At 41.2% G+C, this 19,681-nt stretch overlaps 1 protein-coding gene across 6 annotated transcripts in view; it reads left to right on the top strand.

Moving 5' to 3' along the window:
* Positions 1-15,899, top strand: part of FIGN (fidgetin, microtubule severing factor) — a 129,154-nt gene extending 113,255 nt beyond the window's left edge. For all 6 annotated transcript variants that reach the window (XM_042948977.1, XM_042948973.1, XM_042948974.1 and 3 more), the window contains one exon: positions 12,395-15,899. In XM_042948977.1, coding sequence (XP_042804911.1) covers positions 12,403-14,649 — 2,247 coding nt within the window. In that variant the 5' untranslated portion in view covers positions 12,395-12,402 and the 3' untranslated portion in view covers positions 14,650-15,899. The remainder of the gene's footprint in view (positions 1-12,394) is intronic.
* The last annotated feature ends 3,782 nt before the right edge of the window (positions 15,900-19,681 follow it).

Raw genomic sequence — 19,681 nt, 5'->3', positions numbered from 1 at the left:
ATTTCATGTGGTTAATTTCACTGGACTAATCATTCTTTTAAGTTTATTTATTTATTGAGAGAGAGAGAGAGAGAGAGAGGAAGAGAGAGGATACCAGGCAGGCTTCGGCACCTACAGTGCATTGACTCAAAGTCAGGAACCCTGAGATCATGACCTGAGCTGAAACCAAGAGTCAGACGCTTAACTGACTGGGCCACCCAGGTGCCCCCTAGACCAGTCACTTTTAAAAATTCAGCCAAGGCCTAAAGTTTTCTGTTTTGTTTTGTTTGGGTGTAATGGCATTGTCTATTGTAACAGTAAATGAAATGAAATACTGTGTAGTTACATACTGTCAGAGGGAACACGATCAAGATAGAATCTGAAGAAACAATTTCCTTACTTATGGTCCCTCCTATTGTTAGCATTTCCCCAAGGCTAGGTTGTTGGGCACCCCCACCAGGACAGGAAATGCCACTTTCTTTGAGGATGCTGCTATCCTCTCTTCCACTTCTGTCTCATTATGTAGCATTCTTTGTTTTTACAAATGGAAGAGCCAACGGCGCTAATGACTGGACTGTCATTCACACTGCACTTTTAACAACGTTCTGTTTATCTGGAAATTAGAGCATCCTAATTACAGGTGGTGCTCAGGTTTATTTCACCAGACCATTGAATGGGGCCTCGGTGGGGAGAACGGAGACATAGGGAAAATAGTGTTATGAGCCAGAGCTCTTCATGGACCATGTTGATTGTATTCGAAAGCAGTTTATCTTCATACGTTGTCTTATATGGAAGAAACAACCCTAAACCTACCTAAACTCATTTCATATGTAGCTTTTTCCACTGCCTTCAGATCAAAGTTATTTTCTTCAGGCTGGACTAAATTATACACAGGTCCCTGGAGTGAAGGACACTGAATTAATGCACTATGTCACCCAGCCCTGACTATAGAATATTTTTATCAAAGTCCAAGACACTATTTTGCTATTGCATTAAAAATTAATGCCCAGATTGCCAAAAAGAGAAAAAATGCATAAATAACCTAAACAAATTTTGTCTGAGCTTTGCACACTGTAGAGTCAACCTTAAGCAGAGTTTTTAAGGAGAACGGTTGAAGAGTTGTATGCGTATATGTAAGTAATATTCTACTTCTTTGTCTAATTACAAGAGAGCCCTCAGTCTTAAGTAAGCAGTCTCAGTGGTCTATTTTGTTTTATGTAAACTGTCTTTTTAGAGTAAGGTTCCAGAGGATCACAGAAAAAGAGGATGAATACAAACTGCATCTTGCACAATGTCGTGGGGCTTGAGAGATTCTGAAATTTGTTTATGACCCATGTCAGCATGGTGTGTTGAGCAAAAGTGAATACAGTTCAGTTTAAATATAACTAAATTGAGCTCTGCATTTATATACTTGAAATAGAATACACATGTGCAAATAACTATTTAGAAATAGCCGTATGTGCGCATAATGATTAACATAACATTTTAGGATCGTGACCAAGGAAATTAACCAGCCGTGTCATAATTCAAGGTTGGTACCATGCTCTGTTTGTGTTAACTGAACGTGCAAATTTATTGTATATGGCACAATGGTAACTTGAGAATCAATTGAAATCACCTCAGACTTTTAGGACAATGGTAGTGTTGCCTCGGCAGAGACCTTTGTAAAAATAAAGACTCAAAACACGTAGAAAATGCACAATACTTTTGGCGTGTGGCTTTCTCTTTCTGGATCGACCATACAGGCTGGCTACTGTGAATCTAGCACGGGGCTTTCAGGTTGTGTTAACCCCGTTTATCCCCGCACGCTACACAGCTCACCTGTTATTTACACACATAAGAGGGTTGATACCGCAGAACAAGGGGAGTGCTCTGTTGTGACACAGAACATACATATTCATTAGCCCGGCAGTCCCTATGGACATATGTGGTATGTCCTGATGATCTTTGTATGACAAAAAGAACTGGGGGGAAGGGTAGATGGCTGTAATGGATTGAAAACGTATATGGGGAAAGGGAAGAGACAGCATGAGCGATGAAAGGCCATAAAGGAACATCTTTAAAGGTTAACTACAAAGCACTATTTGAGCTGGTTACAAATTGTCTAAAAACATTCACAGAGGTAGAATAAACAGAGTATTTGACTTAACATGGAAAAATCAGTCCTCTTGCCTAGTAACCCTCAAACTCTTTCCCTGGCAATAGTTGATGACACATGACACTAAATACTAAGATTCAGAGTATGAATCATGTGTATATTTTAAATTGCATGTATATGCAGGCGCCCGGGTGGCTCAGTCAGTTAAGCGTCCAACTTTGGCTCAGGATTATGATCTTGCAGATCGTGAGTTCAAGCCCCACATCGGGCTCTCTCCTGTCAGTGCAATGCACTGTCTCTGGTTTAGAACTTATGTCTCTGTCTCTCTCAAAAAAAAAAAAACAACCAAAAACAAAAAAAAAAAACAACAAAAAAAAAAACACTTAAATTGCATGTATATGCATAGCCTTGTGTTCTTGGGAATTACTTTTGGTAATACACTTTTAGATTATACACAGACTTTTCGACACTGTTCCTTTACTTAGATTAGTACTCAAAAATTTTTACACAGAAACTTTTGTAAAACCCAGCCCTTGGGGTGGGACGGGGAAGGGGAACCCAAATGAATGAACAAACAAAAACTCTACATATATAATTTTAAAATATATGGATTTGATGTGAGCATGATTATATGTTTATTTGAAAACTCGGACTTGAGTTTTGGAAATTTTAGGACCTCACAGGAAAAAAAAGTTAATTGAATTATGTTTATGATTTCCTGGGCTGCTTCAAGAGATAGGCTGTCCATCCTGATCATATGTTGAATGTAAACTCAGTGGACTAAATGTGTCTTTCTTTCATCAGGGTAAGTTGCTTTGCATAAGTGCTCATGCATTCATCCTCATAAGTGTAAGCCATCCTCTTATAAACATCTTATATGTTAAAAATGATGACCTATCAGACCAACGCATAACAAGTTTCCTCCTCAGTATGAAATATTGGCAAAATAGTCATTTTTACATTTGGCCATACTTCGTTGCTATGAATAAAATGTAATATATTTTAGGGACACTGGTTCAGATCATAAGCCACACACAAATTTAACTGAAGGGCAGGGTATATATCATTCTAGTCCCAGTCACGATGCCCCTAACATTGAATACCAGTTCTTACTATGCCCCAAATGATGATACATAGAACAAGGTCGGTTGCTTACACAGATACCAGCCATGCAACGACTTTCCGTAAGAAATAAGAAGCGTAACTTTGGAGTAACTTAAACAGTATCTCAAAAGTTGTACTCATGACTGACTAATAGGGGAGCTTTGGTTTGTGGTATCAGAACCTATGGCATATTCAAAGGAGCATATTAGGAATGGTGGGGCTTGACATAGGGAAGACAGCGAGAAAAAGCATCAGACACATCAGAGCACAGGGGGAAACACTAAAATAAACAGCAACGTGGAAACCAGCTTTTTAAGAAACCGTTATTCATTATTCTACACTGCTGTCCTAACGATACTGAATCAACAAGAAAAATATCCATTACTTTCCTTGTGTTTTGATTAAGGGGACAGGAATGCATATAATAAACAGTGTGTAAGAATTTTCTTTTCTAAAGATACTACTTGTTTGGGGGCCTGGGTGGCTCAGTCAGTCCAGCGGCTGACTCTTGATTTCGGCTCAGATCATGATCTTGCGAACCGGAGGTCAGGCTCCGCAACGGACTCCGTGCTGACAGCTCGGAGCCTGCTTGGGGTTCTCTCTCTCCCTCTGTCTGTCCCCCCTTGTTTTCTCTCTCTCTCTCTCTCTCAAAATAAATAACTAAACTTAAAAAAAAATAAAGATACTACTTGTTGAAATTTTAGAACCGCATGCTTGCTAGTTTTCAAGAAAACGTACTTAAGTATAAAAGCTGAAGCTTGAAGCGTCAGAGTGAAGTCATAAATTTGGTTGTTTATGTGACCAATAGGCACCATAAAAATACCCGATGTTTTACTAGGGAGCGGGGCCACCATGACACAGGGGAGAGGGCATGCCATGTCCAAAGTGGGCAGCTGGGCCTCAGATTCAGCCAGGTAAGAATGAGATCTAGTGATATGTAAGATCATTCAATTTGTCTTGAAATGATAGAAAATATGGAAATACAGATTCTTTTTAAAAAGTTCACTGACTTTTAAAACCCTGTGCTTGGCCAAAGAAAAGACGGTTGCAGGCTGTATGCTGCCCCCAGGCAGTCAGGTGGCAGTGTCTCTACATTAGAGGTGAGGTATTGGAACTGTACTTACCAAGGACCATTTAGCCAGAAATGCGTCCGTGGTTGTTAGAAAGGATCGCCTTATGCAAATATGGTGAAATGGGAGGAGGGAGTGATTTGCTTCAAAATGTATTATCATTCGGAGTCTTGAGGTGTGAAAGTGTGATTTAAGGAGAAAAATCATCTGACAGTATTGCTGTGTGATTAGAACGTCTGATTTTGAGGCTGCAGGTTTTGAGATCATTTTTAACTGGATTAAAAACCTCTAGGGGCGCCTGGGTGGCGCAGTCGGTTAAGCGTCCGACTTCAGCCAGGTCACGATCTCGCGGTCCGTGAGTTCGAGCCCCGCGTCAGGCTCTGGGCTGATGGCTCGGAGCCTGGAACCTGTTTCCGATTCTGTGTCTCCCTCTCTCTCTGCCCCTCCCCCGTTCATGCTCTGTCTCTCTCTGTCCCAAAAATAAAAATAAAAAATGTTGAAAAAAAAAATTAAAAAAAAAAAAAAAAAAACCTCTAAGTACTTTATTTCTTAGCCGTGGTCTCTACCATGTTGAGGAACATTTAAAATAAATAAAATACTAGGAAAACATTTGGAATTGAAAACATTTGAATTTCTGACACTGTTTTTGTAAGATCACGCTCTGTGTTTTGCTGAGTGTGAAAGAATTGCTATACCTTTCTTGTAGCCCACATTCCCACTGGAAAATTTCCTTTTCAGGAGCTGTCTTCAGGTTGAAGAAAAAGTGGTTTATAAATTCTAAGAGTGGTTTTACTTTTTTTCTGTCTTAGTCAGTTTTGTTTTGTGTTTAATACACTTGTATTATTTTTCAAAACCAAAGAATAGTAAGAAATATTTGTATAGCAGTTCACAGCTGGAAAACATTTTCATGAATATTATTACTTTAGGTAATCTTATTAGCAATCCAGTAGGATATATGATACCATTACAGTTCACATTTTGTAGCTGAGAAAAGTGAGTTTGATGTGCTTAAGTGACTTCACCAAGATTAGTTCAATTAAGTGATGGTTTGAGCAAAGCCAGTGGTCTGGCTCTCACTCAGGATGCTCACCCTTCCAACAAAATTCTACAACCTTCTTTATGTTTTCTTCAGTCCCTTTCTATGCCAACCATCCAGGCAATGCCTCCAAATAAATGCTGTGTTACACAAAATAGTTTTCAACCCCACAGGGCACCATAGTAAGTGAAGTACCAAACTATAGCAGACACTGTCTGGATTGGGGAGTAGGTCACTTTTTAAAGTTTCCTTAATCTCTAAAATCAAAGAGATTTTAGAATGCGAAGTTACAAAGAAGACAGAAAGCTGAAAAAGTTTCATTGTCTGAGAAACAGATCCCCTTGACTTAAATCCTTAGCATTGAACCACAGGCTCTATACACCGTGGGCCCTCAAGTTGTTGAGTAAATAAAATGAACAGTCCCTGCTTCATATTTACCCGATAAAGGACTTCTGATTTTGGTGTCCTGAAGATGAAACCAGATTAAACAGATTAAAGAGAACATACAGTTTCTGTGCTCCGCCTCTCACTTTCCCCCAGCTATTACTTTTAAATATGACATCACATTTTCCGACTGGAATTACCAGGAAACGGACTGAGGAAGATTCCAGATCATATGGGTTATACAGAGAATACCATGTACTGTTGTGTTGGCCTCTTGGCTTATGAGGGCGAGGCCACAAAAGGAGAATCCTGCCGGGTCTGCTCAAACATTTCATTTGGTCGTCGCTCCCCCTGAAGAATCATGATAAGGAGATCCTACATCGGGCCAGTTTTCAGTACCAGGACGTTAGTAGGTGCTCTCTCACGAAGCTTATCACTGCATACTATGCCCATATTTTTAGCCAATGAATTTGCTCCTCTCTTCCTGAAATTCGGAATGCTCTGTGTGTTAATTCTGCTGTTCCTACCCAGGAGACGATGAATCTGTTGCATTATTAGGCAGAGGGGGCTGTAAACTGTTCTATTCGGGCTGACCCTTGAACAACTCAGGTGTCAAAAATCTGCTCATAACGTTTCATTCCCTGAAAACCGATAGCCTACTGTTAACCAGAAGCCTTACCATCAACAAAAACAGCCAATGAAAACATATTTTGTATGTCATATGTATTATATGCTGCATTCTTAAGATAAAGTAAGCTAGAGAAAAGAAAATGCTATTGAGAAAATCATGGGGCTCCTGGGTGGCTCAGTCGGCTAAGTAACTTCTGCTCAGGTCATGATCTTGTGGTTCGTGAGTTTGAGCCCTGCATCAGGCTCTGCAGTGACAGTGCAGAACCTGCTTGAGATTCTCTTTCTTCCCCTCTCTCTTCCTGCCCCTCCCCCACTTGTGCGCAGGCACACGCTCTCTCTCTCTCTCAAAATAAATGAACTTAAAAAAAAGAAAATCATAAGAGAAAATATGTCTACAGTATTGTCATGTACTTATCAAAAATATCGGCATGTAAGTGGACCCACATAATTCAAAGCTGTGTTGTTCAAGGATCAACTGTACTTTGTTATATTTACCCCAGGAGTGATTGTTTTCTAAAGAGAACATGGATAAATGCGGTATTAAATCATTTTTCAAAATGTATTTAAATAAATAATAATGAAAAGTTCAGAGGTACCATAGCCCAAAGGGTTGTAACAGGTGTAGTGATGCCGGGCAGGCCCATGTGCGCATCGCGCCGCAATCCTAGAGCCAGCAAGCCCTCCCTGCCTGCAGGTGTTTGCCTCAGGTCCCTGCCTTTAGGACTTCAGCCAGAATTACCCTTTGGGAACCTTGTAGAGAATGGCTCTTTTAGACCCGATGAACTGCTGAGCAGCATAGGTATGTTAGGTAGAGGTGGGGGTGGGGTAGTGAGGGCCTGAGGTAACTATTTCCAGGAATGTATGCTAAAAATAGATTCCAGGGGGGCGCCTGGGTGGCTCAGTCGGTTAAGCGTCCCACTTCAGCTCAGGTCATGATCTCGCGGTCCGTGAGTTCGAGCCCCGCGTCGGGCTCTGTGCTGACAGCTCGGAGCCTGGAGCCTGTTTAGGATTCTGTGTCTCCCTCTCTCTCTGACCCTCCCCCATTCATTCTCTGTCTCTCTCTGTCTCAAAAATAAATAGACGTTAAAAAAAATTAAAAAAAATAGATTCCAGGGGCTTAGTCTTTTATTTCCGATTTCCTCCCATCCTGAAAGTTGTTTTTATATCCTGCGTTTTCTCTGCATAACCGTTTCCTTATCATTTTGAAGCTATGACAGAGCTTTGAAGGGTGTCGCACTTGTTTTGTCTCAACAGAGTTCAAGAACAAAATGGAGCGAGTAAAGCAGTGAGGCAGCACTGTTTAGCAATTAAGCCTAAGTTATAAAGTGGTCAGGAATGATAAGAATGGGAAATGTTATCCAAACTGTCCAGTGTTATGGGAAATATAGGCTTGTTCATTGATATATACAGAGATTCCTCTTATAACAATAAAATAACAAAACGCTCGGGCTTTTTACAGTAGTATCAATCATTCTTGCATAATACTTATGTTAAAGTATCTTAAAAGCAATTTTCTTTAAATTACATATTTTAAAAACAAACGCGTTGCCTCGTGAAACTTGCCAGCCGTGGTAAGAATTTTCTGATCCTTTCAAAAACAAAAGCTGATGTTTTGGAACAACTCATCAATTGTGTTGAAGAACTATTCTTTTTTTTCTACTTTCCTTTGTTTTCTGAATTTTTATGGTACCTAGTTAATAAGCTATTTCTAAACAGCAGTGGAAGTTCTTCTTCTGGAGTCATGTTTCTAACAATGGTGAAATAGTATTGTTTCTGAGCTTTTTCGCTTCATGTTCCAAAGAGAAACCATCTGAAAGCTGTTTTTAAAGCCCATCTTATTATTTGGGTGCCAAGTTAAGTGACATACACGTGCTGCTTCCTACTCACGGACAACGGCAATACAATCAAATGGGGCACACTTTTTTGTTCAAAGAACATTTGGCTCTACAGTTTGCTTCTATTTCACATCAGAAACATCACCGTCGATAAACAGAACAATAATAACAGCAACACAAACAGGCTTGGCTTGCCTTCCAATTATTATTAAAATTCAAGAAACTGATGAAAAAGTTCTTTGTGCTCCCAAGGCCAGGACAGTCTCCTGAACGCTGGCTTCTTTAGCTGCCACTAAGAACTAGCTCATGGTTAACTATGAACTTACACTTTCAGGTAATATTAATGATTTTAAAACACAGGGTAAGTACTCATGTTCCAAGGGATGTGATGTGAATGATTCTGATCCCTTAAGGTTATTTCATCAAAGCTCACTCTTGCCTTTTGCAGCCCTGCTAAGGTTACTGTCCTTTAGTATGCATCAATAGATAAACTTTCAATCATCTTGGAAAGCACATCCAAAAATAGCATGAGAATCAAAAGGCAATGGTATACCGGGTAATTGTCCCAAATAAATAATTTTGATAGGATTTTTTTTAATTTCGGATGAAACAGAAACCTTAGGAAGTGTATTCGTTTTGCTAGAGTTAAACTCTGCAGACGTACCCAGTGAAAATGACCAACCTACTTTATTTCAACTTGATACTCCTTTCTTTTACAGTGATCATAACTTACTAAAATCATTTTTTGCACATTTTGAATAAATGAATCATTTACAAGAAAAAAAATGTAAGCCAATAAGGTGGAAGGATGCCCTTTTTTGTTTTTTAAATAATGATTCTAAATCTAGAGCATTTCATTGTTTTTAATGGGCTTTTATCATGTATGTTGACTAATGCCAACAATGGCTGAGCTCAGCTAACTGAAAGGAACCCATGCCTTACAGCTCATGTGCATGTGTGTGCATGTGCATGTGTGTGTGTGTGTGTGTGTGTGTGTGTGTGTGATGTTGTGTTTGTGGTAAATTCCATTTCCCATGACTCCCAAAATATTTTCGGAGACCTCCTCTCAAGACATTTATTCACGTTTCTTCTGTATCAATCTAATCAAATTTCCACTCATGGCACATGTGCCTTCTTATTTTCTCAACTCTGTATTTGATAATCTCTTAAAGAAAAAACCCTAATAGAAATTCCCTGGAAATAATTTACAGGACTAATGAATTTGTAGGTCTTTTAGACAGTTCTACATTACAGTCACATTAATATTCTTTCCTTTTTTATAAGGCTTGAAGTAAATCCCATGACACTAGAAGAATTTAGATACTGATTACTTGCGATTGGTTCCTGGTGATTTGCTCTTAATAATTTCCAGTTGAATTTAATGAAAGTATGATTCCTGAAATGCTGCTTCATTAAAATTGCATCTTTTTCCCTTTAAGTGTGGTTTCGGTCATTTCACCCATTCTGCGATGTGTTTTCCTGCCCCCCCCCCCCCCCGCGCCCGTTAAAAAGAAATGATTGAGAAAGCAGAGGCAATTAAGAATATCACTTCAGTCCCTCCTAGAACTCACCCCCAGAGTTTCTCCGACTGAAATGATGCAAGCTGTACTTCATCAGGATTTCACAACTCTTTTCCCCACCGATGATATTTTTTCCATAGAGTTTTAAACGAGAAACACAGGAAGATTTGGGAAGAGTAAGGGAAAGGAAAGTGAAGAAAGAATCTGTTGCATCTGCAGGAGAAGTAGAAGGTCTTTTGTATTTTTATTTAAAAAAAAAGCGAGAGCTTGATTAAGTTATACCATGCAGCATTCAGACTTAATTTAACTGAGATGGTGATTTGCAAATGAATATCTACATGGATCCTTTTTAAAAATCCAAATGCAAATGAGTACAACTGCAGTAAAATATATTTGCAAATGAATCCTGTTGCTTTATTCATTTATTGTGTAATTACTGCAATCCTTCCCACCTTGTTTTCAGTATTTCTTAATCATTAAGTCGGAAGCATGACAGCAGTGCCAGCCCTGGCATGATTCTCTTTGACTAAAACCTTGTAAATTAACACAATTAGCACAGCATCATCCTGCTAATTAACTTCCAGTGTCTGGTGCAGTGGTTTTGCAAACAAGGAAGAGGGAGTCAGAAGGGAATCAACATGCCATTCTGTTACCAAACTCTGTGCTGTGTTCAGTTTAGCTCAGCAAGTCAAAGCTGGCCATGTCAGAAGCCAGAGTCAGGGAATGAAGAGCTAAAGGGGTTGGAGAAGGAAGGCAGAAGGGGGTCGGAGCTGTCAAAATAGACTGCAGTAATTCAGAAGGGAGCTGATGCCACAGATGCTTCACTTAGACCAGGCCTCCTCTTTATCCAGGAATCTCTGCCAGAGGGCATAAGACAGTTCACAAAACTCACTTTGGGTAATACAAAGGAGATGAAGGAGGCCTACTTAATGTAGCTGGACCAGAATAGGAAGTGTTGGAACCGAGCAGAGATTGGAATAGGGTGAGCCAGCCCTGGGAAACAAAACAGGGTTCTGGTGCTCTCCTGTAACTAAGTCTATGTGAATCCCCGAGGGTACGTTATAAATCCCTTTGGGTGCGGGTTCCCTAATCTGTGAAATAAGGTCATTTCTAAGGTCTCTTTAAACTGTGAAATTCAAGTGATTCTCTGATTCTGAGCAAATACTCTTGCTTTACAGTTTGCTACTTAAGTCACCTTGCTTCAGTTAGTAATCTAGCAGGTGATAGAATTACCCATAGCATCTCATTATCTGGCTGCACTCTTTGAGTTTATGCCACACACTGCTTCCCACAGAAATGTAGAGAGAATCCAGATTCTCTCCCTGTTCTCTATTCTTATAAGAAACAGGTCCCTTTCACCTGTTTCCTTCCTCCCTCCCTTCCTCTCTTCCTCCCTCCCCCTTCTCTCTCTCTCCACACACAAACACACATAATAGATATATGCATATATAGGTATATGTGCATGGACATATATGTGTGTGTATATATATATGCATATATATATATATGTAGGATATATATATATATATTTGTAGGTATTTGTATGTGTGTGTGGATATATATGTGCATATGTATCCTCCCCTCTTAGCACTGGGAGACTGTAAAGCAGAGGGAAGAATTATAGGAGAAGGAGGGAGAACGCCAGCTGGAAGACCGACAGACAAGTGATGCTTGTTTTTTTTTCCAGAGACTCAACAACAGAACTGAGAGGCAGAAAGGAGCCAGTTGTAATTCATACCGAGTTGTAGGCTTTGTGCGATGAAAGCGATGGAGCGCTGCCTGGGAGATTGCTTTGCTGCACTCCACGAAGCAGATTTGAAACTGTCGTGGAGCACTTTAGATGAGAGTTGGATTATGGAATGACCTGCTATGTCTGTGTCATATTGTTCTGCGCAGGGAGCATTATACTGTGCTAACTAGGTGTTCAGTGCCAAATAAGAGAGGGGTCCTAGATGTGATCTGTCAGCTGTGTCTCATTTTTATATTGGTTAAAATATAAAACAGAAACTCTGATGTCAAGAGACGGAACAGCTAGCTATTGCACATGCTTAATAGTATCACGTGCTAGATATTGAAAAGACATGCCTATTTCATTGTAAGAACCTGTGACTGAATTCTAATTTGACAGGAAGGTGTGTGTACATATACGTGCGTTCCTGCGTGTGGGTAGCAAGTAACTTGATAGGCTTCACAGAAGCAGATTTGCTTATTACTTAAAAGAAAAAAAAAAAAAAAAGGCCTACAGAGTTCTTGTTTAAATTCGGTTTACTTTTTACACAGGACTGAACTTCGGTCCATTTTATTTATTTATTTATTTATTTTAATTTTTTTGAGACAGGGAGAGACAGAACATGAACAGGGGAGGGTCAGAGAGAGGGAGACACAGAATCTGAAACAGGCTCCAGGCTCTGAGCTGTCAGCACAGAGCCCGACGCGGGGCTCGAACTCACGGACCGCGAGATCATGACCTGAGCCGAAGTCGGCTGCCCAACCGACTGAGCCACCCAGGCGCCCCAACTTCGGTCCATTTTAAAGCGTACCTACGGTACGGATCGTAAGAGATACGATGAACTGTGAGAATTCTTTATAATGTCGATGTCGTTAGAGAGGAATAGGTAACGAAAGAAGTTGGGGGAAAGCTTTAACACTTCTGATGAGTATCTCCGTAAATTAACGTTTCTCCCCTCCTCGCCCTTTCCTCCCCAACCCACCCCCCCCCCCAACCCCGCAACCCTCAGGCTTGAAGATGCAGTGGACGCCGGAGCATGCCCAGTGGCCAGAACAGCACTTTGACATCACCTCAACCACTCGGTCTCCTGCCCACAAAGTTGAAGCCTACCGAGGTCATTTGCAGCGCACCTATCAGTATGCCTGGGCAAACGATGACATATCTGCTCTGACTGCCTCCAACCTGCTAAAAAAATACGCAGAGAAGTATTCTGGCATCCTAGAAGGCCCCGTGGACCGGCCCGTACTCAGCAACTACTCGGACGCGCCCTCGGGGCTGGTGAACGGGCGGAAGAATGAAAGCGAACCCTGGCAGCCTTCCTTGAATTCGGAAGCGGTCTATCCCATGAACTGTGTCCCGGATGTCATCACGGCCAGCAAAGCCGGAGTCAGTTCGGCCCTCCCTCCGGCAGATGTCTCTGCCAGCATAGGGAGCTCTCCTGGGGTGGCCAGCAACCTGACAGAACCTAGCTACTCGAGTAGTACCTGCGGAAGCCACACCGTGCCCAGCCTTCACGCAGGGCTCCCGTCTCAGGAATACGCCCCGGGATACAACGGCTCGTATTTGCATTCGACGTACAGCAGCCAGCCGGCGCCTGCCCTGCCCTCACCTCACCCCTCCCCTTTGCATAGCTCCGGGCTCCTGCAGCCCCCCCCGCCGCCCCCCCCGCCGCCCGCCCTGGTCCCGGGCTACAATGGGACTTCTAACCTCTCCAGTTACAGCTATCCCCCCGCCAGCTACCCGCCTCAGACTGCCGTGGGATCTGGGTACAGCCCCGGGGGCGCGCCGCCGCCTCCTTCAGCCTACCTGCCTTCAGGAATCCCTGCTCCGACCCCTCTGCCCCCCACCACTGTTCCTGGCTACACTTACCAGGGCCATGGTTTGACACCTATCGCCCCCGCGGCTCTGGCCAACAGTTCGGCGAGTTCTCTCAAAAGGAAAGCTTTCTATATGGCAGGGCAAGGAGAGATGGACTCCAGTTACGGAAATTACAGCTACGGCCAACAGAGATCTACACAGAGCCCCATGTACAGAATGCCCGACAACAGCATTTCAAACTCGAATCGGGGGAATGGCTTTGACAGAAGTGCTGAAACATCATCCTTAGCATTTAAGCCAACGAAGCAGCTAATGTCCTCTGAACAGCAAAGGAAATTCAGCAGCCAGTCCAGTAGGGCTCTGACCCCTCCTTCCTATAGTACTGCTAAAAATTCCCTGGGATCGAGATCCAGCGAATCCTTTGGGAAGTACACGTCGCCGGTAATGAGTGAGCACGGGGACGAGCACAGGCAGCTCCTCTCTCACCCGATGCAAGGCCCTGGACTCCGTGCAGCTACCTCATCCAACCACTCTGTGGACGAGCAACTGAAGAATACCGACACGCACCTCATTGACCTGGTAACCAATGAGATTATCGCCCAAGGACCACCGGTGGACTGGAATGACATCGCTGGCCTCGACCTGGTAAAGGCCGTCATTAAAGAGGAGGTTTTATGGCCAGTGTTGAGGTCAGACGCGTTCAGTGGACTGACGGCCTCACCTCGGAGCATCCTTTTATTTGGGCCTCGGGGAACAGGCAAAACGTTACTGGGCAGATGCATAGCTAGCCAGCTGGGGGCCACGTTTTTCAAAATCGCTGGTTCTGGACTCGTTGCCAAGTGGTTAGGAGAAGCAGAAAAAATCATCCACGCGTCTTTTCTCGTGGCCAGGTGCCGCCAGCCCTCGGTGATTTTTGTCAGTGACATTGACATGCTTCTCTCCCCTCAAGTGAGTGAGGAACACAGTCCAGTCAATCGGATGAGAACGGAATTTCTGATGCAGCTGGACACTGTACTAACTTCAGCTGAGGACCAAATCGTAGTAATTTGTGCCACCAGTAAACCAGAAGAAATAGATGAATCTCTTCGGAGGTACTTCATGAAACGACTTTTAATCCCACTTCCTGACAGCACAGCGAGGCACCAGATAATAGTACAACTGCTCTCACAGCACAATTACTGTCTCAATGACAAGGAGTTTGCACTGCTCGTCCAGCGCACAGAAGGCTTTTCTGGACTAGACGTGGCTCATTTGTGTCAGGAAGCAGCGGTGGGCCCCCTCCACGCCATGCCAGCCACAGACCTTTCAGCCATCATGCCCAGCCAGTTGAGGCCCGTTACGTATCAAGACTTTGAAAATGCTTTCTGCAAGATTCAGCCTAGCATATCTCAAAAAGAGCTTGATATGTATGTTGAATGGAACAAAATGTTTGGTTGCAGTCAGTGATAACTTCTTTAAAAAAAAAATGTAATGAATGTTGGCACACACACATAAAACCTGCTACATAGGGTATAGAGCCCCTTTCCAGTAGTGTTTAAATCGCAAAGGGTACTGGGGAAGATGACGATTGCGTTGCATCTTTAGCGTCAGGGTAGATTTGGAGGAAAAACGCATCAGATGAGAGCTGCTGATTTGAAAGCCCCAGATGACAGAAAGCATCTGTTGATGCTCAGTTCGGTTCAAGCCAGACAACACTCACCAAGGAGCAAGGTGCAAGTGTGTTGATTTCAGAAGGACGTGAACCTTGTGTGTTGATTCCATTCTGCTGTTCTCGAGATTTAGTTGCTGTCAAGTGCCTGGAGTGGTGCTTTATTTTTTGTTTGCCTCACAATTACATTGGTGGCATGTGCTAATATAAAGAGCTTTAACTTCAAACATTATTGGACTAAAGAGATGAACGGTTGTGTTACGACAGAAAACCAGATTTTTGCCATTTTAAGAGCAACAGTATTCCTCAATCCTGTCTGTTCTGCAGTATTAAGCTAAGAACAGTTAAAACAGGGTAACGGTAATCTGGACCTTAATTTCTGCAGTTCATTTCTTTTAATGTTCTTGTCTGCAAAAACTCAGGAAAGCGATTGTGATTTGTACAGTACCTCAAAGGAATGTGTTGAAAGCACTATGTACTGCTGAGAGTAATGGGATAGGCTTCGATGTTACTTTATATTAAAATGTATGTTTACCTCAACAATTGGAAGATAGCAAGGAAAATTACTTTGAATGTATCCAGAAACATACTGACGTGTGATACAACTGAATATTTACGACTTAAAGTAGAAATGGAAGGATTTTTTTTAAAAAAGATTCTTTTACTAATTATGGGGAATAAACCAGAGCAGAATAGTTCTTTATGTCAAAAACTGCAAGAGTTCTTCGTACATTGCTCCTTGATAATGAAGTGAAAATGTTCTTAAAAGGTACACTGGTTAATGGAAAACTACTTACTCAGTTTATGTTAGTACCTAGAACACTCAGCCACAAGACCTGTTTAGGACCCTGAAAGTCACAGTACCTAAAAACTAGGACTGCCTTTTACTGCATAGGGTGGTGGTGATGTTGGTTTGCAAGTTCTCTCTTAAAACTGCTGGGAATGGTGTCATTCTATTCACTAATCTAGCTTATAGGCTTGTCGTGCTGTTTGATAGAATGCAGAAGATAGCAAGCAAAAACAAAGAAATAAATACAAAATCAACCAACTTTATATATATGTGTGTGTGTGTGTGTGTGTATATATATATATATATCCACAAAGAACATCTATATCCCCTCTCCTTTTTGACTCCTCTCTTCTCAGTGCAATTTTGCTTCTCATTTTGAAATCTTCTGGGCTATAGTGCTCCCACATTCATTTCTACCTCAGTTTTGTCACATTTCTCTTGGACAGTAAAGTAGAAAATTGGAAGTGGAGACACACACACACACACACACACACACACACACATACACACACACGTGCGCACACGCATCTATACCTTGTCAAACTCGTTACTTTGTTTTCTCCCATCTTTTCCCATAAGTCTCGTCTCCAGAAACATCAGTCTTCATGCTTGCTTCTGCCTGAGTCCACCCCCACCCCGGCATATGTGGCATTTTTCTTAATTTTCCATTCTTCTCCTGCTCCCCACCAAGTTGTTCTTTGTATCCTTTAATGCTTTATGTGCAACTTTTCATCGATAGCTAACTGATGTTCGTTCGGCAATGCCTCTGAACAGACAGTGTAGGCTGTAGCTTTCCAAAGCCGCTGCCCGTGCATGAGCAGAACAGCCTGGCTTTTTGAATGTATTTTTCCTGGGTTGTTTTTTTCCTTCCTTTTTTTTTTTTTTTTTTTTTTAGTTGAGAGATGCAGTAACAAAACTGTTGCAAAGCACTGGCATTTTATGTATTCAAAAAGTGATGTACATTTTTTAAAAATTTAAATAAATGCAATGAGAAGCCCCAAGAAAGCTCTTTCTGTTATTGTTTTTTTTTTTTCCTGCAAAAATTTTGACTGATTTCATTCACGATGTCAAATTCTCTGAGACACTTAACACAGAGAAGCCTAATGAAGGACTTACATCATATTTCTGAAATTTTATGATGCTTGACCACTGCTCCCCCTTTTTTTTCTTATTTTTCATGTTGCTAAAAACTGAGCAAATGAACCAAAATTTAATTTACTCTGATATTCTATCAACTAAGACTGTGCTTACATATAAATATTCCATATTAAAAAGCAGTGCCTTTCATTAAGGATACAAAAAATAATATTTAAATACATCCTCTGCTTTTCACAAGTGAATAAATGCTATAATCGTGTTCTGGCTCTACCCTGCACATCTCTTATTGTAAGAAGATTCTAATATCCCCATTAACTTGTAGGTTCATATTGATCTCACTGACAAGTTTACTTTTGCACAGTGCTGACCTATTTTCTGTCTTTTAGACATTACGTTTCATTTCCGCCAACATGCTGTGTTCACTTGAAAGCAACTGGCAAGTTTTGACAAACCCAGTCTTATTTAGACAACTTTGGAAAATCCAATATTGACCCACATTTTTGTGGCTAGTAAGAGTTAATGCCAAATATGACTGCACTGTTGTGTTTTACACTCATTTATAAAACTGAAAATAAATTCAAGGCGTACGTATTGGCTTTGAGCTTTAAGTGACTTAAAAAATTACTTTGAGATGTGAATGGTCAAAAATCCATGTATTTAGGCCGAAGCTGAAGTCTTGTGTGAATTTCATTTAGCCTCGTGAATTCTAGGATTTGATCTCTTAGGAAATTGGGCATGCTGAAGAAATGAAGATCTGTTGGGGGAGATAAGGTGACCTTTGAGTAGCTGGTGCTCTCCTGTGATTCTTTGATTCTGCATGGCAGCATGACGAGCTCTTATATGGACTAGCCTAATAATGAGCTCTGTTCTGACCATCCCTTCTGGAGCGTGGGGTGGGGGTGGGATGCCACATCCTGAGAAATGAATGTGTACAATCAGTGGTAGTACGACTGAGTAATCGGGCTTCATACTCTCGGCCTCTTTTTGACTGCTAAGAATTTGGAGAAGGCCACTAATGAAGGTAAGGTAATGAGCCAGTCCGAATCCCTTGCCGTCTGGCCAGGGGATTTGAGCCAGTCCACTTAACAGCCCCTAATTCTCTTCTTCCCAACTGCAATAACATTTCCAACAGGAACAAAAAGGAAGTGAAGGAAACTACTTCAGTAGAAGGATCAATAGAAATTCAAGAGGTAGTTCATAATGACCTTACGTGTGACACAAATGGAAATACCCTACACTCCTGGCATGCTTCTCACCAAAATATTTAGAACATTAGTGACGATATGGAAAACTTTGCTGACTGAGCTGATCAATGGAATGTGAAGGCAGTATACTTTAAGGCTATTTACTTTCACACAGAATGTTTATCTATTAGTCAGTTTGTATTCCACTCAAATGCAGATAGACGGGTATAATGTTTTCTTGTGCATTTGAAACCTATCAAGGAGAAAATAAACCATTCCACTAAAATACATAGGCCAAGCACCATCTGGGCAAGTGATAAAAGCTATCCAGAGGCTATGCTATGTAAAATAGCAAGGTCAATTTACATGGGCTGCATAGTACTTGGCTATGCAGTTTTCAGAAGAATACATCCCAAAAAGTCCAAATTAATTCCTACAATAGGTCTTTGTAAATTTACATCTATTCGTGGGTTGGAAAATACGTTTTAGAGGCATTTAGAAAGTGTATCTCTGAAAACGTGTCCAACTCCAAACAGAAAGATGCTACTAGAATCCCATTCTCATGTTTCTTAGCAAGAATTGGCTATCATGATCATTGAAACTGTATTTTGCAAAGTGAAAGGGACACAGTTTGTTGAAGTATTGAGGCCACTAAGGTAAAGTTCTAATATATATATATATATGTGTATATATATGTACACATATATATATATATGTAATTAGCGTGTGTGTTTGTGTGTGTGTGTATGTGTGTGCTGTTTTCACCACCACTTATTTGAACTTTAAAACTAACATCTCTTTTACATTATTCAGAAGCAACTGGTTCCTTCCTTTTCTTCACATGTGCGGATACACATGACCACGTGACAGTTCCGAGTGTTTTCATATGTTTTTTTTCTTTTGAAAAGTAAAACCTTTGGTTATTGAATCACTTGCCGATTTTCATATGAAGCACATTAGCAAACGTGGAGCTATTAGTATTTCAGAATTCAAAACCAGCTGTACTTGTGACTAACCAACACATGAACTGAGGCTCACACTCTGCTGAGACCTCTGGTTGACATTCGATTTTGAACCTGCCAGATGCATTTGTGTGAACCAGGGATACTGCATCTTTAATGAACAAGTCTCTCCTCTTTCTCCTGTTTTTAAATACAACACAAGCAGTGTAGCACTAGGCACTGCAATTGTCAAAGACAATTAGACTGAAAGCAGGAAAATTTCACCTCCCTGTCTCAGTGATATGTAGAATGTCGGCAGCATGGGTCAGCCTTGCCACAGAGTTGTGTGAGAATATATGAATCAGTCCTATAGAATGTTAAATATTTATAAAATGGTTCTGTAGTACACCAAGGTTGGGAGCACATTCATTCTTTCTTGTTGTCTTATGATATAAAAAAAAAGCAAAAGTTTATTTCAATCTCTCTCTCTCTTTCTCTCTCTCTCTCTCTCTGTGTGTGTCTCGTGTGTGTGTGTGTGTGTGTGTGTGTGTGTGCGTGTGTGTGTGTGTGTGTGTTTCTCCTTGTGGATTATATACAGTTGCTAGAGAATATTCATTTCTTTTTTTTTTTCTTTTTTCATCTGACGTATATTCAAACATTGTTCTTTATAACCATTTCTACCTCATTGCTACATATTGTACATGTAGTATTTATTTGTTGTCTTTTTTTGAATGTCATGCATTTCCTAAGAAAAAGACTTGTCCTTGAACTTGAACAGTCTACCTCAGAAAGACTGTCTTTACACTGAACAGTATTA

This window comes from Panthera leo, chromosome C1 (assembly GCF_018350215.1).
Source record: "Panthera leo isolate Ple1 chromosome C1, P.leo_Ple1_pat1.1, whole genome shotgun sequence".
Lineage (NCBI taxonomy): Eukaryota > Metazoa > Chordata > Mammalia > Carnivora > Felidae > Panthera > Panthera leo.
Note: the sequence above shows the minus strand (reverse complement) of the source record. Positions and strands in the feature narration are given on the sequence as shown.